Source organism: Cucumis melo, chromosome 2 (genome assembly GCF_025177605.1).
Source record: "Cucumis melo cultivar AY chromosome 2, USDA_Cmelo_AY_1.0, whole genome shotgun sequence".
Classification (NCBI taxonomy): Eukaryota; Viridiplantae; Streptophyta; class Magnoliopsida; order Cucurbitales; family Cucurbitaceae; genus Cucumis; species Cucumis melo.
This window is the reverse complement of record NC_066858.1, coordinates 10,471,755-10,495,458: the sequence shown is the minus strand read 5'-3', so window position 1 is coordinate 10,495,458 and position 23,704 is coordinate 10,471,755. Positions and strand designations below refer to the sequence as shown.

The 23,704-nt window shown below is 34.2% G+C and overlaps 1 protein-coding gene across 6 annotated transcripts; it reads right to left on the bottom strand.

Moving 5' to 3' along the window:
- Positions 1 to 2,222: 2,222 nt before the first annotated feature.
- LOC103487216 (endoribonuclease Dicer homolog 2) lies at positions 2,223 to 22,563 on the bottom strand. 6 transcript variants are annotated; one of them, XM_051081667.1, is made up of 25 exons: positions 22,407 to 22,563; positions 22,034 to 22,111; positions 21,694 to 21,871; positions 20,772 to 20,885; positions 20,406 to 20,540; positions 19,050 to 19,134; positions 18,828 to 18,892; positions 13,924 to 14,064; positions 12,594 to 12,722; positions 12,394 to 12,523; positions 12,195 to 12,297; positions 10,730 to 10,925; positions 9,994 to 10,154; positions 9,580 to 9,795; positions 9,224 to 9,438; positions 8,829 to 9,100; positions 8,302 to 8,720; positions 7,257 to 7,363; positions 6,021 to 6,214; positions 5,488 to 5,529; positions 4,802 to 5,011; positions 4,068 to 4,296; positions 3,886 to 3,983; positions 3,532 to 3,810; positions 2,223 to 2,768 (listed from the first exon to the last, which is right to left on the bottom strand). In XM_051081667.1, exons 2-25 carry the CDS (start codon positions 22,096 to 22,098, stop codon positions 2,412 to 2,414), a joined length of 4,140 nt encoding a protein of 1,379 aa, XP_050937624.1. In that variant the 5' UTR covers positions 22,099 to 22,111; positions 22,407 to 22,563; the 3' UTR covers positions 2,223 to 2,411. The 6 variants fall into 6 exon arrangements, with proteins under 6 accessions (XP_050937624.1, XP_050937621.1, XP_050937622.1 ...); XM_051081664.1 differs by having other exon boundaries at positions 3,886 to 4,296; XM_051081665.1 differs by having other exon boundaries at positions 3,886 to 4,296; positions 22,402 to 22,557.
- Positions 22,564 to 23,704: the final 1,141 nt, after the last annotated feature.

Genomic DNA, 23,704 nt, shown 5'->3' with positions numbered 1-23,704 from the left:
ATCTTCCACTTACTTAGTTTACTCCAAGAGTAGTATATTAGTGACTTCCACTTTGGCTTCAATAGTATTTGTGAGACTCCTCTCACAGTGGTATCTTTTCTTCAATTAGCGAATACCTACTTGGTAGTATAAAGAAGCACGAGTCCAATCTACAGGAGCCACACATTTCTCGATTAAAATGCTTCTATCACAATAACCAAAGAGAGGGTTGTTAATAATAGTTGCAAACGAAAGTAAATTTTCCTCAAGCGTAAATGAGATCTAAAAAGAGATCGGAGAAATTAAATAATAAAAAGGCTTAGCTTGGATTTGATGTTATGCTTCTCCATTTAGTCAATTGATCATTGAACTCTAGATCAAGATTAGGCCAAATTGATTAGGACCTTAATCAACCATCCTTATTACCTATAATTGGCTAAACATGAGTAGGCAAACCAACACCATACACATTAACCAATCGAATTATGCTTTAGGAAACATTAGGATGAACAAATTAATTTCAACCATCTAATTATCTCATTTAATAAATGCAAGGTTGATTAAAGTAATACTTAGGTACGATTGACACCAATACCAAGCAAGTCTACTTGCTTCCTAAGTTTTATTGCCTTAATCAAGCATAATCAAGCATAAATCAAAGCATTGAAGTACAAATATCAATTAAAGTTTGTCAATCTAAACATGAAATTACACTTCATGAACAATAAAATCAAATTTGAAACTCGTAAACAAAGAAGTTCAAACAATGTACACTATAAAGACCAAGTTTCACGGTTTAATTAAAAAAAGGGAAAATTTGTCAAACCCATGCTAGAAAACTAACTTCTAGCCACTGAGCATCATCCAAATAAGTGAATAATGATGAATGGAAATTCCAATGGAAGAGGGGAAGATTACAGAGAATTACTCGGAATGATAGAGAGAAAAATACATACCTACATAGGTGTTATAGCATATTTTTGGTGCTATCATGCCACCCCAACTTTTATTCTTGATCGTCCTCGAGCAACGTAGAAATACACAATCATTCATTCATACAAAATATGCTTGCTCAGTGAAATGGTTCGTTAGTCAAGTCTCAAAAGTCTTTTAAGAATAAACTTGGAATCAACCATGAAATCAGAACTTATCAATCAATGAAGCATATTCTCAAGACTAAATCTATTCATGCATGAATGAATCTAAAGCCCTACTCATTAAGCTCACGCAACGCACAATGGTTGTGTAAGGCACTCAATCTACCTACTCTACCTCAAGCATCAAAACAATGATATATCAACTGAAGGTGTCTGAAGCAGAATTCTAAGCACTCTAAACTTGCATTCTTTTACCGTATGGGCACTTGCTTCCACATACCATAAGATTCATACCCATTCTTTTCTCGCAGATGTCCTAACTGATCGCAGTAAGGATAGCTACTTTTACCTCGAGCCCTGCAAATACATTGCAAGTTTATTTTCTTTTCTTTCACCATTCTTTTGATATTCTTCTTAACACTATTTATTTCTTGTCAACTAATTCCTTTCTCATCCGCTTTGTTTCTTTTTTAAAGGCAAATAAGAAACTTTTTCTTACTCATTGTTACATTACTATCTATCACGCTAGACAATCTAATGAGTTGAGTCTTTTGAGATGACCGCAGAAATACAAGTCAAATAATGCAACTCTAAACATGCAAGACCTAATTTCGTTGGACAAAAGACTTGGGTATTCATGAGATAAGATTTTTTTTTTAAAAAAAAATGGGCTAAAAATCTTGATTGAGTTCTTCAAACATAATCTCTTACAAATTCATTTACAAAGAAAGTGTGTCATCAGCCCGTTGAATGTGTTAAAAATAAACTAAAGCCTACAATATACAAAACTATTACACTCAAATAGCCTGGTTGGATTAAAAATTATCCGATCTGAAAAAACAACCAAAGAGACTTCTCAACTTGCTAATGCTACATGACTGATTAATTGAAAGTTAGAATTGATTCCATGCGGTTTTAATTAGACTTTAATCTCTACGATTTAATAAAAGGCACACAAAAAGACCTTGTAGAAATAATTATTTATGAAAAGTTTACCAAATCATAAGAGGGAGCATTTATGAGATTTTATTATACCAAATACACTAAATTCTAATTTTTCAATACTAAAAGGAGTAAATTCTAACTTTTTTCTGAGCATATGAACCAAATTTTTAACCAAGAAATTTGTATAGAGTTTGTATCCCATTTAAAAAAGCAACCTTCAAATATTTTTATATCTCAACTCCAAATGTGTATAAATTACACTTGCTGCGTTGCTTTTCCTTTTCTTTTTCTCTGACCAGAGTTCTCATAATATTGAACAAGGAAAATACAACACCTGTAAAAGCACTATAGGAAGAAATATCAGATACCAAAAAACTACAGCATTTGGATTTATTTATGTACCATAGGATAGGACTCCTTTAGAGATTTGAGAACTTCTTTGGAAGCAACCTTCTTCCCAGTCTCCCTATCCAAAGAGATTGCCGTGTGTTTGAATATCCTCCCATTAACTTCAACCTCAACTGTAACGTGTGATCTTCCATTCACACGAGAAGTAACAGTTTTCTTTAAGTTGTATTTTTCCTTTTGGCATAACTCATTTAGCTCACGTCTTGGGTGTTTCTTCAAAGTTTCAGGCGACACTAATGGTTCTAGTAGTGGTCTTATACACCCAAACACCTTTTCTTTATCGTATCCAGAATCGACGTATATTGCTCCAGCTAAAGATTCAATAACATCTCCGAGAACCTGTAAGAAAATTCAAAATCCATCTCAAACAAAATTTTCATAATTGGAAGAAAGTAGTAGAAGGGATTCGTGTACGGAAGAGGCATGAATGAAATGTTAGAAACAGGAGAAACAAAGCGAGAGACTGAATCCGTAGAAACAGATACCACTGTAATAAATTCTGCTTTAAAATCCATTCACTTTATGGAGTTCTTTTGGTAAATTCTTCCGCAATTACAGAGCCATCCTTATCTCTCTTGTTAGATTCAAGGTTGAGAATTGAGTAGGGGAATCTATCCACCTGCTTTACAAATATCTTGGGCTTTCTTGTTGAATCTTTTTGTTTCTTGTCATTGTGGTAGTTAAAGTCATCTATATTTCGGGTTAAATCTTTTTGTTTTTTGCTTATTGTCGCTTAAGTTAAAGTCTTTTACATTTGGGGTTAAATCTTTGTGTTTGTTGTCATTATTGTGCATTTGAAATCTTTGTGTTTCTTGTCATTATTGGGAAACTGGGCAGTTCTTTAAGAAGAGGTGTAAGTTTACTTACTGGTTTCAGAGGTCTAGTTATTCTGTGGGTTAAGCTTCCCTCTATAACATGGAATCTGCTGTAATTGTGGGAGGACTTTTGATCATTTTCATAAAAAAACAGCACTGATTTACATTAAGTAGTTTCTCTCACTTTCGTATCTCCCATATGCTTCAATTAATATATTGTTCCTCGTTATGAAAAAACTGAAGGAAAAGCCATAAAATATGAACCTTATACGACAATGAGAACTAACCTTGGGAAAAGAAATCTCAGATTCCCATCCGTAGGTTGCTTCTGAAGATAACATCTCAAAATTATGAAGGGTCGAACTAATATGTTTATGGAGATCATGAGAACAATGTAGTATGCTTTTGTGCAACTGAGCCTTTAATGCAGTTCGTGAATAGCAATCATTGTTCACAGATGCAGACCTCATGTCAGTCAACAATTCAGGTGTCATTCCGGGGTATTTGTTGTATAAATGCACAGTAATTGCATAATCCAATACTGAGTCTCCAAGAAATTCCAGTCGCTGCATGCAAATGATTTCATTATTTACAATTAATAGATATTTGATGACTTCAATGTATGCGAGTATTAAGGTTACCTGATAACATCTTGGAATCTCAGGAAGCATGTATGAACCATGAGTCAATGCTTCTAACAACAATGAGCGATCGTTGAATGTGTATTTTAGCAGGGACTCTACATGTCCAACATTAATGAGCTTATGCGCATCAACTCTAAAAGGTCTCTCATAGGGTACAAAATCAAAATTAAGTTCTATACCAATCCGATTTAGAAACTGTATCGCTGCCCTTTCTCCACCAGTGCTAAGATAGGCACCAATTAGAGCCTCAACAACGTCAGCTATCCTCTTACCCTTTATCTTTCTTTTTCTCCGAACATAAACCTTTCTCCCACTAGAAAGGACTACCTCTCTTAATTGGGAAACTTCATGTGTATCACCAGGAATATCCCACTTTTGAGGATCAAAAGCCTCATCTCGAACAAATCCCTAAACATGGATGGATGATTAGAGAACTTAAATAAATACACTTCACTTGCAAAAGTTAAATAATTTGGAGAAAAAAACCTTTAAGGACTGTAAGAAAATAATGTAACATCTGAATATCACTCTAAGAGTAGAAATTAACACAAAACTATAAGGGATGTTTGAAATTAACAGAAATGAAGACAGTAAAAATGGGTGGTCAAGAGAACTAAGAAAATTATAGTTTGAAGGTAATAATTACCCAGAGAAGGTTTGAATGTGTAAGACACAAGGAAAAGGTGAACAAAAGAAGGCTTTATTCAACATATAATCAAAATAATATAAACTATATTATACTGGAATTCAAATGAAAAAGCATAAGGCATGACAACTCAAAAGCCTTTACAGCAATTAATTTTTGTGACCATCTGAATGCTTGGCATTGTTAACACAAGCCACATAATATATTTCGTACTGTCAAACTCACAGAATAAGTAAAACAATTTACTGTGGTTCATGAAGAAATTACCGAAATTTTGTGTTCACATCCAAGCCTACAGAGAGCAGCATTAGAAACTATCCTATCTTTCTTCAAACTAAGAAGGCCCTCATGATCATTTTGAAAAGTTCTAAAAAGATGTTGACCGGTTGCATATTTAAGAAACGAATCACCAAGGGTCTCAAGGGATTCTAGATGAAATTTCTCTTGGCAATTTTTTGTTGTTATTGCTTCCAACACCTGAGACAAAGAAACATTGTCGATTGAAATAAGTATATTATATGTGTATATATTAGCGAGAGAAAATGCAGAGATATACAACATATACTATATGCAATACAAAAAGAATAAAATAAAATAAAAAAGCAGCCAAGAAAAAAAGAACCAAGAAAATACCAGAAATAAGGCCTCAACAATTAAGAACATGTTTAGAAATGATTTGAAATTAACAATTTTAGTAAAAATAATTTGTTTAGAATAGATTCATTAAAAGTGATTTTCATATAATCATTTTATCATTTGGTTCTAAACTTCTAAAGTGATTTTAAATGAGCTAAACTTAATATGGAAGCAATTTTGGTAAATTCTAAATCACTCCAAAATATAGTCTAAAGGCACTTTGGGGAGTAAGCCTAGTTTTGAAATAGTTAAAATTACGTTTATCATGTTCAAAATCAATCTACAACATACTTTAAATGATTTTAAATCAATTTTACCTGAATGAAAATTGCATATAAAAGTGTGTTGATAATAGCCCACTGCATGCAAATGATTGAAATGATTGAATAAATTTTTTTAAGCATTTCAAAACCACTCCCAAATATGCCCAAGAATAAGAAGTAACGGATAATGAGTAACTACAAACCTATATAGTAACCGAGCAATCCAACCCCAAACCCGGTAGAAAATAGAAACAAGTGTGCTATTAGACATTGAAAACAAAGCATGGGCTTGAAGTTTGGTGACATCAAATGTCACAGGAATCATATTGACACTGCTACTATGAACTGTCAATCCTACTAGTACAAATTGGGTCTTCTAATTTATGAGTGCATGAATTCATCTTAGAACAAGAAAAATATGAACAATTTTTATTTTATTTCATCCCTAATGGGAAAGGAAAATGTGAATGACACCCCATCCCCATCTACGTTTCACCAACCAAAACTGATGATAAATTAACTTTGTTGTAAATAAAAAATATATATATAATTAGTAGTACTTTGTTAAATAATAAATAAACAAATACCTTTGTGGTTGGAATATCATTTTGCATGCAATGATCCGTATTCAACTTTTTCAAGTTGCTGGCTATTAGCATCGATTCAAGTCGGTGCATAATAGAAGGAAGAAATGAATATGAATAAAGGGTGTTGACGGATATGGGGGACATTATTATAGAACAAAGTTCAGGTGGCAGTTCAACTAATGAGTTTCTTGATTCTGCAAAAGGAAGACAATCATTAGTGTTCAAGTAGTAATCACGTAAGAATAAAGATGGAAATAAACCAATTACAAACAAAGATGGAAATTAACCCAGCTCCTTCAAGAAGGCAGGAAACTTCTCCCCTAAAAGCTTATGGCAGCTTCTATCAAAATAAAACCTACTTTTGCAATCCCAAAAACATTCTCCTTTTAAATCAACATCACTATGGGTCCCTCAGGTGATTTCCTCCTCTCCAATAGCCTTCGCAGTTGTATTCTTTGGTGAATTTCCCTTCTTGCCCTTTCTTTTGTAAGTATGAAGAATTGGAGGCCCAACACAATGCTTCAATGAGGAGAAAAGATGGGAGGCTGAATTGTAAAGCCAATTCCAGGGGGAATCATGTGAGAGCAGAAAGGCTGAGGTGAAAGAGAGCTAACTAATCAGGGTTTGTGGGGACAAACGTAACAGAATGAGGAAATTTGCAAAGAAATGAGTGGCTGGGAGGGACAATTAGAAGCTGCAATCATCAACAAAGGAATGGCATTGGCTTTGTTCCAGCAGATCTATAGTCGAAAGAGGGTCCTAAGCATACCAAATCAAGTAACTTCATTTGTCTCAATTTAGCAAGGGTCAAGAAGATGGTCTCAAGCTAATCATTCAAACGCTTGTAGCCCCATTATTTGTGGTGTTGAAGTGAGTATTCGTCATTGGGTTTTTGCTGCCCAAGATCAGAGCAGAGATGAAAGATGCTTAAAACTGATTGTGCCGGGAGAAATCATGGATACTGCTGAGAGGTGGACAATTAAAAAATTTGGCTCACGTGAGGAAACTAAAATGTGGTTAGGGTTTATTGCTGGCATTAATGCGAAGAAAAGAAATTTGAAAAATTCTTCTAAACAAAAAGGATGAAATGCCCAAAGCAATGCTTTTTGAACACTGTTTATGTACTCCATCATCATAAAATTATTTAATGTTTGATGCTCATTTGCTAGTTCCTATTAAACAGATGAAAACATCATACAGCGTAGAGGCTTTTCAAGTGGAAGAAACAAAAATCACCTCCCTCCTCCTTGTGTTTCCTAAATCTCTTAAGGTAGTTATGCACTGGAAAGATTTTTTTCCCACGAAGTAATGGCTGTTTCTCAAAATACAAGTCAATGCCGTGACTGCAAAGTAGAAGATTGAAAATTAATCAGTGGAGTGAAAGATTAAAAATAACACCTTTTAAGTTAAATTAAGAGCGTAGATAACTTTGATAGGTGTGTCTTCATAGCACTAAATTTTAAGAGGTTCTAGTTATAAGGTGTGTCTTCATAGCACTAAATTTTAAGAGGTTCTAGTTGTATCCTTTAATTTTAAATTATAATAATATGTAGTCATTATTGTTAATACTAATAGTATTAACTAAATGCCGTCATTACATATCAATTAAAAGATATTAGCAAATTTAGTACAACACAATAAACAAATGACAAAAAGAAGTGAAATGAAAAATATAGGGCAAATAACAAGTTTAGTCCTTAAACTTTGAGGATTGTGTTTATTCGAATACATTCACCTTCAAAAGTACCTAATAGATCCCTAAACTTTCAATTGTGTATATAAAGCAAATCAACACAAATGTTTTGGACAACATCGATAATTTAACAAAAAAAAAATATAACTCAGTAATTTAACTAAAAACATATGTCACAATTCAGAGACTAAATTAGAAATTCTAAAAATCACAGACCAAAGCGACACAACTTCAGAGATCAACTGAACCTGTAATTTAACCAAAATTATATAGTACACTCTAAGAAAAGAATTTGACTTGTTGCTTCTACGAAGAAAAATTACACATGTAATTTCATTTATCAAATTATTTATTTCTTCAATTGTTTGTCACATCATATGCCAAATCGACTGACATTTTTTTAATAGATACACATCATTATTTAGTAAAGAGTAAGAACTACAAAAGCATACAATTTAAAGTATAAGAATATAATTAGAACTTTAAAGCTTAGGACATAAATAGACAATCATCAAAGTTCAAGCACTAAATTAATAATTTAACCAACTTTTTGAAAGAACATCATGGAAACAAGAGTAGAGCACTTACCGCACTTTGTAATACTCCTTGTAAGCCATCATTTCATTTTTTCTAATCTTGAGTGATGAGTTTCCATTCAGTTCACTCAAAACACTCGTTATGCAATATACATGACCATTGTGAGGAGTATACACCAAAGAATTCTGGAGTCTGCAAATGCAAACAAGTCCACTTTTGGTCTGTACATCATAAGCAAGGCCCTTGGATGAGGAAATACCACGATGTACACAATATTCTCGAGATGAAAACAATACAGACAGAACAATCTCCCAGCTAATCAGTTCAACACCAGTTGAAGGGAGCAGAAGATAATCAACTTTAGGACCATCTCCCAAATAAATCTCGTTATTTTCACTCAACTTGTTGGTCCATGTATGGTTCAACAAAGCTCTGAAAATTGTACGTTGGAACTGTCTAGATAAAAGAACCTGGAAAAAAAGTTAACTATGAAGTCTATAATTAAGTTGTTTGATTAATTAATCTATAATCTACTAATGTTTAAAAGAATCAAAAGCTTGAAAAATAAAGAAAACTACCTGCTCTGGGCTAAGCTTAATAATGCCTACATACTTGAAATTCACATCAAAGCTTCCTCTGTCAACGTCCAAGTCATGACACATGCTTTGGACTTCAAATTCAAGCTCAGTTCTCATGGCTAGCACAATATTGTGTGCTGATATATCATAATGGAAGTTCTGCTTTAATTCAATCAGGTAGCAATGATACACTACACTGGAATTATGGGGACAACAATGCACAAATTCTGGCGGAACATATATTGGTTGTTCATCATCAAGTGGTTTATTCCCTGAATAATTTAGGTAAAATTAGAGCTTTCATTAGTGAATTATAATGGCCACCATGTGTCTGCAACGTGAATTAGCATGATATAATCAAAACAGTTAAAATTGAAAATTGATAAGCATGATACCAATTTCTTGCGCTACAGATTCCTCAGCAACCATTTGAGGGACAAGATTATCTGTCAAAGCACCATACTTATGAAGTTGTTTACATGCTTCTAAGCAAGCGCTTTGCTTGGAATATTTAGCATCATCTTTACTGGAAAAGGTCTGCAAAGGAGAGCTCTTCGGAAGATATAAGGTGCAAGTTTCCTTATCCCATCTTGGCGTAGGCTTAAAATAACTACACAACAAAAATAAATAAATAAAGGGATGATAAGAAAAGAGACAAAATAGAAACATGTCATTATCAATTCTAATTTAACAAAACAAGAATGCTGTATCATTGTTCTCAAACAGTAAACTACAATATCAAATGACTAACCAATCAGAAGGCAAGCGAGAGCAATAGAAGTATATCAAGCCAACACTGGAACTTAGAGTCACAATTGCACCAGTGCTTTCAACAAAATAGGATTCCTCGTCATAAGCACTTCTAAAAGGTAAGCAGGGCAGAGAGGCGTGACATAAAGATTCATTTCTCATAATTTCACCACTAGCAAGATATCTTTGAAGTCGAGAGAGAGTGGCGGAATCCCCACTGCATACAAGTAAACCAATGAATATAGAAGAAAAATAGATAATTCAATAGCATGTAAAATTGACTGCGTACAAAGCCAAGATAAAGACATAACCTAAAGTACGTCAACTAAAAGAAATTTAAAAGCAATTACCCCTCATAGAAAAGGTAAAGAGAAAAGCACAGGGTAAAACAGGTGTAGAAAAGGATTCAATTTACCTCTTTACCATCAAGATGTAATCTGAATTTTTCATCCTTGCACGACCTCTTGATTGTATGAAGCTACATACTGTGGATGATGGGTCAAATCGTATAACTAAATTGCAACTTTGGACATCCAAGCCCTCTTCAAGAATTGAGGTTGCAACAATGATGTTGACCTAAGAAAATGTAATTACCTGTCAAATTAAGCATTATGCAAACACTAGTACAGTCGTATGTTGTTGCACTCCTTTTCTATTGTTGACAGTGAACAAATTTGTCATTGACAGATGAACAGGAAGAAAGAAGTTTAAGGATCCAGATCTCTTAAAGGAGCTAAAATAAAACAAAACAACCAAAGAACAAGAAGATAACTGAGCAAATAAACAACCAACCCGAGAGAGGAACCAAAAATACACACTGTTGTTGCACTTTCACTTTGTAAACTTTGGAGACATCATAGATCATTTCTTCATTTTTAAGCCAATTAAAGCTTCTAGAAGTGTGAGATGTTAAATCAAAGCCCCTAGACTTCAAGGTTTGTGCATTGGTCCCTAAATTTTCATAGTGTCTTTGTCTAATAAATCCCTAAACTTTCAGTTTTGTTTCTTTTTTTTTTTTTTTTTTTTTTCCTTTTAGAATCAACGACTTTTATTGAGAAAAAAAAAATACAAAAGCATACAAGAAAACAAGCCACCAAAACACCTTTCTGAAGGAAGGGATTCCATGGAGGTAAAGACACATAAAAGCATACCTTGCCACAACGGAACTCTTCCACAATTTCATTTTGTTTCTTCTTTGACTGGGTTTGCAAACCAGAGGTCGATCCAGCTATATATTTGGTTTTCCAGCAAGTGTGTTTTGGGAGCAATAAGCTCAGTAGAGTTTGAAGAGCCACAGCAGAAACAATTCTTTCGACAAATACTATACATCTTATATCCTCAATAGACCTACCAGATAATGCCGACTCAATCAATCAAGAAATCAATAATCAAATATTTCAACAAGAACATAAAAATGAAAACACCAAGAAAAAACCGATCGACAGTGGCTTGAACAAAATAGGGTGTGTACTTTTTTGTGGGATATTTAGGGGAAGAGGAATAACAGGGTATTTACAGGCGTGGAGATGGGCCATGATGATGTGTGGTCCTTGGTGAGGTTTCATGTTTCTCCTTGGACTTCGGTTTCAAAGACTTTGTAAGTATCCTTTAAGGAGTACCTTACTTAGTTGAAAACCCTTTCTTTAAAAGGGATTTGTGGGTTTTCTTTTTATTTCTTTTGTGGTTCCTGTATTCTTTCATATTTTTTCTCAATGAAAATAGTTATTTCAATAAAATTATATTTAAAAAGAAAATTCGGTCAAAGCATTCAAAACATGATTGCCAACATTGATGAGGATAGATCACCAGGGATGGAGCAAAAGAAGTTGCCTTCTCTTGGTTCATCACAGATTAAGAATTATATGGAATGGAAGTATTATCTCTACTTTGTTGGCCTTTATCAAAATTAAAATGATACACACCCATTTATACGATGGTTGATTGTTTGTTTTCTTTCTTTTCTTTTTTTCTCTTTTTCAATAGGAATACATATATATATATATATATTTAAAATGTCATCCCCTCTGTAAAAATTTACTAGCACTGCCTGTGAAGCAGGGCCATTTTTGTTTATAGCATTTAAATAGGTATAAAAACTTTCACGTATAAGATTTATTCATGCCTCCAATAACCAGCAAAGTTCCCAATGCTATAGAGAAAACTGGAATGGGAACGGACACTAGCTTTCTTTTTTTTTTTTTTTTTTGAAAAAGAAAACAAGCTTCTTTATCAAGGTAACAAAATGAGACAATACAAAGTAAATAAGGATATAATGAAGAGACAAAAGAAAGAATCAGCAAGTGCACCAAACATCTCAACTAAGTTGACACTCCCTTAACACTCTCATCATCTCCTAAAAAGACAAGGGACCAAAACCATCTAGCAAAATGAAAGAAAAACATTACAAGAAAGTCCGATGCAGAAAACATAATAAAAACAGCAACTCCATTGAAGACATTAGCCTCAATTGGAAGCCTTTTATATTTCCCCAAATTTAATCTTGTTCTTGTACTGTAGGAACAGACACGACAATCAAATTCATAAATTGATAAGAAAGAACTTTTCAACACAAGACACAACTGTGATGAGGGAAGCAACCATGCACATAACAGATACCTGTATTCAAGCAGGGATGCAATGAGACAGACAACTTTTGGAGTCATAAGACCTGCAGCCATATCAGCCTCAACATTGTCACCAATAGACCCATAGGAACATCCTGCAAGTACACATTTTTATAACATTTTTTTGAGACGCGAGGATAGGAAATAAGCTAACATATATACCAATTCATCATTCATGAAACACAAAGTACCTGATTTTAAAGGGTTAGCAAGTAGCTTCAAGGCATCGGAACAGAAGCTTTTCACTATTGCCTCACCAAAAATATCCAGTGTTTCCCATGGAGAAAAATCATCTTCCATCCACGATAAAGTTTCAGCAGCCTAATCAGCAATGCAAGTCAAGTGATGCCAGAAATGCTATGGATCAAATCAAAACAATAGAAACACATACCTTCCAGGTTAACCAAAGACCCAGTTCATCTAAGCAATACATCAAAGCCAAAAACGCTTTTGATATCCGTTTTCTAGTTGGTTCTACCTTGGAAGGATTGAGATCTGAATTCTCCAGGGATTGTTCATGCTGCAAATCAGATTACATGGCAATAAGCACCAAATATATATATATATATATATATATATATATATATATATATATATATATATATATAAATTCAATAAAAATGGAGCTATTTAGAGTTTAGACATAATATTTTTATAGTAGAAAAATGTTTTGTAGACTAGGAATCATGTCGGCATGTTCCAAAGACAGTCTTTACTCTTTAGTAATATTTTTCAGTTATCAAGTATATTCTTGGTTATTTTCTAAGCAACCCTACACAAAATACGAGAGAGTTTGCAACATTGATTAAATAAATACAGTTAACAGTATTTTTTTTTTTTATATCAATGAATGTACGGACCAACTTACATGCACCTCGACTAATCTCACAGGACAATCCGTCTGATCCTACAACATTTAGGTGTCAAAGTAACTCGTAGAAAATTAATTCCTAGGTAGGTGGTCACCATGGATTGAACCCATGACCTCTTAGTTAGTTATTGTGACTATATCACCCTTCTTACAATTACCAGTAATCAATAAAAAATTTTTAAAAAAATAAAAACTGTTCTCAAAGTTTCTTATAAAAAAATGAATGCATTAGTTAATAAAAAAATTCAAACATTCTAATAGCTTCAAAATTATCTCCGGTCACACTACAGCTATTAGGCTTCATTTTCAAATAAAGCAATAAGCAAAGTTAAGTTTCTCATTGATTATTTTAAGCAAAAAGAGTTACAACGGATGAAAGCAAAGAATGGAGTGTAGAATGAATAAAGGAAGAGGAGAAATGAGATCCTTTTTAGTTAGAAATGGAATACTATCTTACAATTTACGTTTAAATTCAATTTTAAGAACACAAATAATAAAATATATATTTTTCAAACAATTTTCTGAAACAGAAGCTAAGAATAACTGGTAATCATTCTAAAAAATGGTTTCTCATAGAGAGCTTCAAAAATAATACTTAAATAAAACTACGGCAGAATTTTAATAAGTTCATGCCTTGATAAGTTTGCAGATGAAATATTGATTCAATTACACTTTCTATTTAGTAGTTCCCAAAAGACAGCATGATACAGGCAACTTCAAGTGAAAAGTAGAGATTTCTTCGATCAATTATAGAGCAACATTGTTATCGAATCACATAAAGCAACTATAATACCAGCTCGGTTAATCAATGTTAATCGTACAAATAAAATTATGCACATGAAATATACACCTTTGATTTCAAAACCTTCAATGCGTTTGCTAATTGCTCATATAATGCATATGGAATGTCCTTGCGAATATAGAATTTAAACTTCGGAGTTGAAACGGGCACAAAATTAGCCAGCTCTGATTCACTAGAAACAGTATACACCTTCAAAATAAAGAGATGATCTTACTGCTCAATATGAAAATGATTAAAGAAAAAGAAGAGGGGCGGAAGTTAACAATTCACAAGAACTTAGAAAGACCAACTCCTTGAGAGCAGTATAACGCATGCTAAAGTGACAAAGAAGGTGAGAAATCCCCCAAAACAAAAATGAAATGAACTTCTTACGAAATTACTACAAAATAATCAACAAAGAAAAACTACAACAATTTGCAAATATACAAGTAATTTCTAACATACCTATTTTTAAGTACCTATTATTCTTTTTTGGTTCTTATTTTTATAGAAAAAACAATTTTCATTGAGAAAAGATGAAAGAAGACAATGACGTACAAAAAGTAAACAAGCCCACCTAAAAAATCCCTTCTAAAGGAAGGGAATCTAACTAAGTAAGATATTATGTTAGGTCTCTATTGCTCTTTAAATATAGTAGAAGAAATAAAAATGATACCATACGTGGGAGTGTAGGAGGAGGTAAAGGAAATGGGGACCCCTCTGGTGGGGCCCAGTAGTTAGTTAGTAAAACAGAATAAAAGATGGAAAGAGAAGGGAGGAGGTATCCTGCATTTTGAAGAAGAAGAAGGGTTGCATTCCTCCTTACGAGGGAAGGAAGAGCAGAGGGTCCAGGTTCCTTGTTATTGTTCTTGCTTTAAGTAATTTGTAGTGTTCAGAGTAATTGTTTGGTGAATTTCTGTTTGTCTGGTTGTTTCTGTTATTAAGTGATTGTAATTTCCTTGAGTTGATAGTTGTGATCAATCTTCGAGATTTCATATTGTAATTGTTGATTGATGATCATTATACATAGATACTACTGTAGTATCCTTACAAAGTGGTATCCAAGCACTAAAACCTGGGAAGACAGAGGAAGATGGCGAAGAAAGTTGAAGAGAGGTTGGATCTAGTTGACCAAGAACTTCATAAACTGCCGGTGATAGAAGAAAATTTATCATTATTAACGAAGAGTACAGAGCAGACGAATTCGCAAATCGAAAAACAGCACCCACAGCAGCAAGTAATACTGAAGTATATCGAAGGTATAATTAGAGAGAAATCTCAACGGTGAAGGAAACGGAAGGCTCATCTAGTCAAGTGAAGACAAGCGATACAACAATAATTGAACTTACTGAAGAGTCGAAGACGAATAAGAGAAACGACGATGAAAAACCAGTTGATCGGAGTAAATTCAAGAAAGTGGAAATGCTGGTGTTTAATGGAATTGATCTTGACTCATGGCTATTCAGAGCCAATTGAATCTTCAAGATACATGACTTAACCGATTCAGAGAAGTCACAGTGGTTGTTATCAGTTTTGATGGACTGGCACTTGATTGGTACCAATCGCACGATAAACGGGAAGCATTTAAAGATTGGGCTGATTTGAAGCACAGAATGCTCGTCCAATTCCAATCGATTAGAGATGGAATGTTGATTGGAAAATTTCTATCCATCAAGCAAAAAACGAGGGTAGAGGAATACCGAAATCGGTTTGATAAGCTGCTTGCTCCGGTAGCATTCCTTCATATAGCAGTGTTGGAAGAAACATTTATGAATGGGCTAAGCCGATGGTTAAAGACCGAAGTCAAATGTCTGGAGCTCGTTGGGCTGGCCCAAATGATGAAGTTAACATTAAAGATTGAGAACAGAGAAATGATGAGGAAGGAATGTGGGCTCAAGAGTGTTTATGGAGGGAATTTCCCATTCAATTTACCTACCGCGAAAAACACAATAACAGTGACTACTAACGAAAACACAAATCGGGGGAAACTTGCCGATGAGAACTATAACACTCAGAGGAGTGACAACAGGGGATAATCATCGGGAAGGGCCAACAAAAAGATTACCCGATGCTGAATTCCAATCACGAAGAGAAAAGAGGTCGTGTTTCAAATGTGAAGAAAAGTATCATGTAGGGCATTGATGCAAAGCCAGAGAGAAGAAGGAACTCCGAATGTTGGTGGTCAGAGAGAATGGAGAAGAATTGGAGAACATTGAGAGGAATACTTTGATGCTGAGACTGAAGTTAAGGCAATTGAAATAGAGAATGTGGAGAATTTCAATATTGAATTGTCCATAAATTCAGTGGTAGAGTTAACTAACCCAAGGACCATGAAAGCAAAAGGGAAAATAAAAAATGAAGATGTGGTAGTACTTATTGATTGTGGAGCAACCCACAATTTTATTTCAGAGAAGCTGGTGAATACTCTAAGCCTACCTATGAAAGAGACTTCGAACTATGGGATAATTCTTGGATCAGGACTGCTATTAAAGGCAAAAGGGTCTGTGGAAAAAATGAGATGATGGTGGGAGAATGGAAGATGAAAGACAGTTTTCTATCCTTGGAGTTGGAAGGGGTAGATGTCATCCTTAGGATGCAATGGCTGCACTGTTTAGGATTCAATGAAGTATACCGGAGAAATTTGGTGATGACACTTCAGCACAAAGGAAGGAAAGTAGTGATTAGAGGAGATCCTAGTTTAACCAAAAATAGAGTTAGCTTGAAGAATATGATGAAAACTTGTGAGGCAGATGACCAAGGTTTTCTGGTTGAGTGCCAAGCTGTGGAAGGTAGGTTGACTGTGGAAGAAATATATGATGAGGAGGTAGTACCAAACCATTGAAAACTCAATTTCACCTTTATTAATAAATATGATGACATTTTTTAATGGCCTTAAGACTATCGCCGCAAAGAGGGATTGAACATCACATCCATCTGAAGAAAGGAATTGATCCTGTGAATGTTCGATCATACCAATATGCTCACCAATAGAAGGAAGAGAAGGAAAGATTGGTGGTTGAGATGTTAACATCCTGGGATCATCAGGCCCAGCACAAGTCCCTACTCCAACCCTGTGTTGCTTGTCAAGAAAAAAGATGGTAGTTGGAGATTTTGCATGGACTATAGGGCTTTGAACAATGTTACTATCCCTGATAAATTCTCAATGCTGGTAATAAAGGAACTCTTTGACGAATTGAATGGAGCCAACATGTTCTCGAAAATAGATCTAAAGGTTGGTTACCATCAAATTGCACCTGAAAGATGTTGAAAAGACCGCCTTTTGTATGCATGAAGGTCATTACGAGTTATTGGTTATGCCATTTGGGCTGACCAACCATGAAACCGGCCTTTCTCTCAGAAATGCGGATGGAGGAAGAAATCCTCGATGGTCACACAAATATATCGTTGGCCAACTATTAAAACATCCAACTCCTGAAAAAAAAAAGAAAAAAAAAACAAAAGAAACTCCACATAACCCTGAAATACTGCCAATCCCAAAGGAGATGGTCTAAATATTCCTCCGCCTTTTGATAGAGAATGCAGCAAAAATGCCCCATTAACGAGGTATCTTCCTAGCAAGTCTATTTAAAATGTTTTACCAGCCAAGCAAAACTTGCCAAGTAAATAACCTAACTTTTCTTAGAATATGAATCCTCCAAACCACATCAGAAACCGACTCCCTAACAAGCCCAACAACCTAAAATAAGACTTGTAAGAAAAGCCTTCATTGGGATTAGGACTCCAAATACGAATATTCCTCTCGTCCCTAAAAGTGCACTCATCTAATAACGAAAGAAGAGAAGCAACTTTTGTCATTTACAAATGACAACAGAACTTGAAAGAAAACGATACGAAGTTTCCAACCCTAACAAAGAACTCAAAGACCGTGCGATTTTTTAAAGAGGACAAATGATAAAGATGGGGAAAAGCAGAGCATAGGGGTCTATCCACCACCCATTGATCTTCCTAGAATTATGTGCCCTTGCCATCCTCCACAACACAATACAATGAACTAAATGAGAAAAAGTGAGAAGCTCGAGAGAAATATTTTTCCAAGGATTTTGATGTGTGCCTTTGACCCCTTTAGACACCCAATCGAAAGGATGATCACCATGGTTACTCGCAATAATCCTATGACACAAGGATTCGAGCTCATGGGCAAAACGTCAAAGCCACTAATCCAACATAACATTGTGACGACACCTTAAATTACCAATCTCCAAACCTCCTTGATTAACAACCTCTCAACTAACAAGATGAGAACCCTTCCCTCCATCCACCCCTTCCCATAGAAAATCTCCCATAAACTTCAATGAAACCAATTAGAGCAGCTTTTCTAAGCTACCTCAACTTAGAGGCGATCTCTACTCCCATTCCCACCCTTTCATTCCTACTTTTTTACATTCAATGAAACATCCAATGTCTTAAATCAGAATAGAAGAATGACGAATAACTCCCATAAAAACAAGATTAGAAAGTTCAATTGTTTTTTAATTTCTATATCTGTAGGTGTCTCAGTCAACATGCGGGTACCTCAACTAATCTCAAAGATAACTCTCATCTAACCCTATAATAATGGGGCACCAAGGAAACTCATAGGATATTAAATTGTTTTTTTAACCAAACTCCTATTAACAAACCCTAGCAAACGCTTGGAGATAATTAGTGGAAACTAAATATGCCAAAGCCTGAGGCACAATAGTCCTCTGGAAGCTGCACATAAGATTCCCCTAAAAAGAACACAAGCCTCTGTAAAGGCACATAATATGTAAGAATAACAGTGTATTAAATGTTTGAGTATAAAGATTAATCTCTAAATGTTAATGCCTCTTAATAAGAGTATGATATGTTATTAAACTGCACATTCATTTTGAAGCATGTCTTTCACATGATCGCATCACTAGATCCCCAAATGAGCAATTACTATATTACCAAAAATGTTAAGTAAACTAATGCAACACTTCAGTACTAACCTTTGAATTCAACAAGGACTCAAGTTCTTGTATATATTGCCAATAATTCAACTCCGAATTGCCACCTAACAATGCCCCAGCACATCCAAGAAAAACCAGGAAAAGGAAAAGCAAATCAAGAGGCCACTTTTATCTGTCACAACCTCAGTACCCCAAAGAAAAAAAGGAAATAGTAACGGATATAGTTTACGAGTAAAAAAAAAAGTAATCAGCTTGAAATACCCTTTGACTTTATAGGAGAAGCAGTCATTCCAAATATTCTAGGAAGATCAGATTTACCAAGAGATAACTGTTGGTGATAGAACTCCTGAAAAGTGCGTACACTGATAATTAAATACATCCATACATAAACAGATAACATATATTTGTGTGTGTGCGTGCGCGTGTGTGTGTGCGCGTGTGTGCTTGTATGTGTGTGTGTGTAGAGAGAGAGAAAGAGAGAACTGTGTAAGCTATCTTAAATCTAACTAATATTTTAAATAGCTTTCGAGGCTTACACCTTGAGACCTCACACGGAGAGACTCAAATTATTTGACGTTTTTTGAATTATTTGATGTTAACTTCACTTATGAGTCGTTGACCTCTTCTTTGACTCATAAGAGACTTATTTGTCTTATAGCTGAGGCTTGCACCTCCATGAGATCGATAAGGTTTAGGGCACTATTTATGTCTCAGCTAGTTCTCAAAAAATACGAAAGTTTTTCCATGTAATGCAATAAACAATGAGTGGCAGAAAGTCAAACTGTTACCAATTTTAAAAGACTTGTTAGAACAATTACATGAGAATGTGGTAATTGATGGATGTCAATTTTTTTGTATTTCAGGTAAGCACCACGTATAATAATATCTGTGTTTTTATGAATGCATTTTCAGAAAGTTGAGGCTCACACCCTGTTGGAACCGTCCTACCTCAAAATTCCTCAAAGCTTACTCTTTCCTTGCTTCTTCAGAAGAAAAAATAAAAAGTTTCATGACATCCTTGGGTCTAGCAAAATGTTGAGTTTAACCAACAATGGAATTTGGATTGTTCAATTAATAGGTAGGAAAAAGATATCGTTGCATTTGTTGGGACATACAACTGTGAGAGACATAAGTGTAAGAACATCTTTTACGTTTGGCATAAAGTTGAATTATTTAAATATTATTGATCTAAAGAATGAACTTTTGAAACATATTTTCCTTTTTTCCTATTCTAGAGGATATATTTTCCTGAGTTTCTTTCAATAAGAAGGGATTCTTTATCATTCTATATCCTTGTATAAAAATATTGATACACTTTTTAAAATGTACGTTTTAATAGACATGTCCTTGTCATGTCCATGTTTTAGATTTTTTTTTTTAAATGATGTGTCGAGGCCGGTTGGCATGCCCATGTTGTATATGTGTCTCGTTCTCATATACATGGTTCTTAGCAGGTGGCTAAAAGATTAAATTCACGACAAATATACATAAAAAGGTAAAGAAGTTTGTGGTTGAAGACAAAAGAAAAGGTACAATAAGAAAATAGTTTCAATAATAAAAGAACTTATACCTATTTTATCCAAGTATCCTAAAATTAGACAGTATGATAAAAAGTACCGTCATAATACAAGCATAGGGGTGTTTGCCTCTGGCATGATGGCATTCATCCAATACTAAGACCTTTATCATGCTTATATGAAAGAAGCTATGCCTCAAGCCATTTAGCAAAATTGCAGGAGTCATCACAAGCACCTAATATGTCAAAAATATATCAGAAAAAAATGGTACCAGTAGCATGAAAAGAGTAGACAAGGAATTTAGATGGCATGTCATATAAATGGAAAATGACATTAACATGAAGAAGCCAATAGTATTGTATTAGACATTTCAGTAAAAGGAAAAAATAATTAATAGAATGGAGTATATGTCAACAACTAATGAATGAACATCAATATTAAAAAAAAATGCAAAGATACACATTACCTCATGTTTTTCTATTTCTCGCTTCCAAATTGCACCATCCCAAAAGTCTATCCCCATATCTCCATAATACAAACCAACGCTCAAGTCGGTATGCATCTTCAAAGCTTCAGCTTGCTAAAATTACAAAACATAATGGACAAAACTGTGAGTGGTGGAAAAATGAGCCTCCAAACTAAAACAATAATCATAATGTTTGCTTAGAGTTCCCTATAATCCTTCTGGAATCTCTACCTTTTTGAAAAAATAATTAATCATGTTCAAAATTAGTATCTCTAATTAACAACAAGAATCACTGGATCATTACCAACATCTAACTCGCAATTAAAAGATATTTTCTACATTCTTTCAATAAACTTGAGAAACCAACTGAATCAAATAGTAAGAATATGAGTTTAATTTTCACCAGGCCAAATTGTCCTATATCCATAGATAATTATTATAAATTTATGTTAGAAATAGAATCTAAACATAGAAAAGACTGCATCTGTGAAGAAGAAGAACAAAATACTCTAAACCGCCTTTTATTGAATTACAGTTGCACATCAGAAACCTGAACTGCTAGAGCTTCCGTTGGAATGGGTTCCATTTCATTTGATGTTTCCTAAAGTTGTAACTATATCACTCAGGCTCCACAAAACCCTAACAGGTCCATCCATTTGGTTGGAGAGAAAGAACAGGATTTTGTGTGATAAGTGCACTATAGATCATTGTCATTTTTTGCTCTTCAACAATATACATCCACTTGCTGGACTGTTCTTAATAAGCTCTCATGTAACTACTCCATATATTATGCAAACCAAAATTCGGATGATATGTTTAGTTCCCCAGTTGACCATGCCATTTGTGATCTCTTTGATTATTAATAGAAGTTATTGTTTAGCTTCCCTTGCAAAACATAGAGAGGGAGAGAATCTGTTCATACTTGAGTAACCAAAACAACTTGTGGAACTAAGAAAACAGCAACGAAGGGTGAAGGTTTGCGTAGTTGATGAGCAAAGCTGCGCAAAAGCATGATGGCAATCAAAGTTTTCCCAGAGCCAGTTTCTAAAAACACTATCGTGTTCTGTTTAAGTGCTTTTTCCAATCCTTCCAACTGGTAACTGCAACAATCACCCATCATAAGATACAAGGAACATTGCTAACTTCAACAATCCAACGAACAAAAAAACAAAAGAAAAAAAAAACATTCAAAAGCTTCTAATAAGATAAAAGGAAAGTAAAGCATGACGCAGCCAAAAAGAAAACATTGCGCACAACACAACCTTCTGGCAAATGACAAAGGATCAGCCACTAGCTGTTCATTCTCGGTTTCCATATTCGACGCCATCCCGCGTTCTTAACTGCACAAATGTAAACACATTGTTTATTACAAAAAAGAACCAATGCAGGTACCCAAACCAAAAACAATGCACAATGCCGATGAAAACTGAAATCCCCACTAACCCAGAAACAGATTTAAACTGAAAACGAAGAAACAAAGAGCATCAAACAGAAACAGAAGGGAAAAATCCGAGAGAACAAGGAGCAAATAAATTCACATGGGCATTCAAGTACAGTTGAGGGAATGAAATTAGTGAGAAGATCATCAGAAAATCAAAAAGTTGAACAAACAACCAATGAGAAAAAGGACCTTACAGGGGAAGAATTGAAGGGACCTTCGAGGAAACAATCAAGGAAAGCAAAAAGGCATGGTCGGTTCGTCTTTTCCCGAATTGCAACAGGTCCCAATGGTTGAGGCCAGAAGTGAAGTACTCAACAGTTATTGATCACTACCTAATACACTACTTATTGGGTATTCACTCGTAGGTTATTTATAGAAAACCCATCTATGCTTCTTGGTAATTTTCTTTGGCAAATTGCAAAGAAATACGTGTTTGAGATAAAAGTGATTATTTATAGTTTAGGCAAGGAGTAAAGATTATTTTAGTTTGGATTTTACCCTTATTTGTTTGTAATGTAGATTATTTTAGTTTGAAAATAAAATAGATTATTTTGTTTGTAATGTAAATCATTTATTAAAATAGTAAATATGGTAGTAAATTGAAGTTTGAAATAGTGTTTACCAGATCTAATTAACAACTTTTTAATAGTATTTTCTGTAGCTAAATATGGTTATTATAGTCTTGCATAATCTTTGACCCAAACAATCTTTAAGAATATAGAGTTATGAAGTTAGTTATAATTTCACTCTTTCACTTTCAATTTTAAAAATATGGAAATTTAAGGCAAGGTGTTTGCTATTATAGATGGGTTATAATAGTTTGTGTTTAGATATACAATATTTTAATTTAAGTTATAATAGTATGTGTTTGAGATGTAAATCATTTATTTTGAGAATGAAATAGTAAACCCGATAGCAAACAATAAAATATGATGAATGTGGATTTTAAAATAATGTTGATTATAGTTAATTGGATGTGTACAAAATAGTATTTATTGTAGCAAGATATAGTTATTATGGTCTTATGATAGACTTTGCCTTTAACACCCCTAACACCCCTTAAACTTTGGTGTTGGTTGAAATTGGATCATTTTCATTGATATCGACCAACTTTGTCAATTAACTTCTTAGAAAATGGATGATTGTCACCTGTCAATGCTATGATGTTGGGTTTAAGAGCATGTGTAAAAAAATAATAATAGTAATAAGGAAAATAAAAGAAGAGGGTTGGGAAAGTTTCTTTTGAAACTAAAACCAACAATTATTTTTATAAACTAGAGTGCTTCTTTGTTTTTCTTGGAGTGTGTTTCGGTGTTCTTTTCATGGCGATCTTCTCTAGATTTTTTCATCATATTCTCTCTAGCATTCAATCTCGTTTTGATGTTTGGTTGCTTTTTTGGGTGTCTTTTTTTTCACATTCTTTAAGACAGTAATTTTTTCCAAACAAAGATTTAGAGGTGTTTTTACTGTTATTTTCTTCTCAACGTGAGTG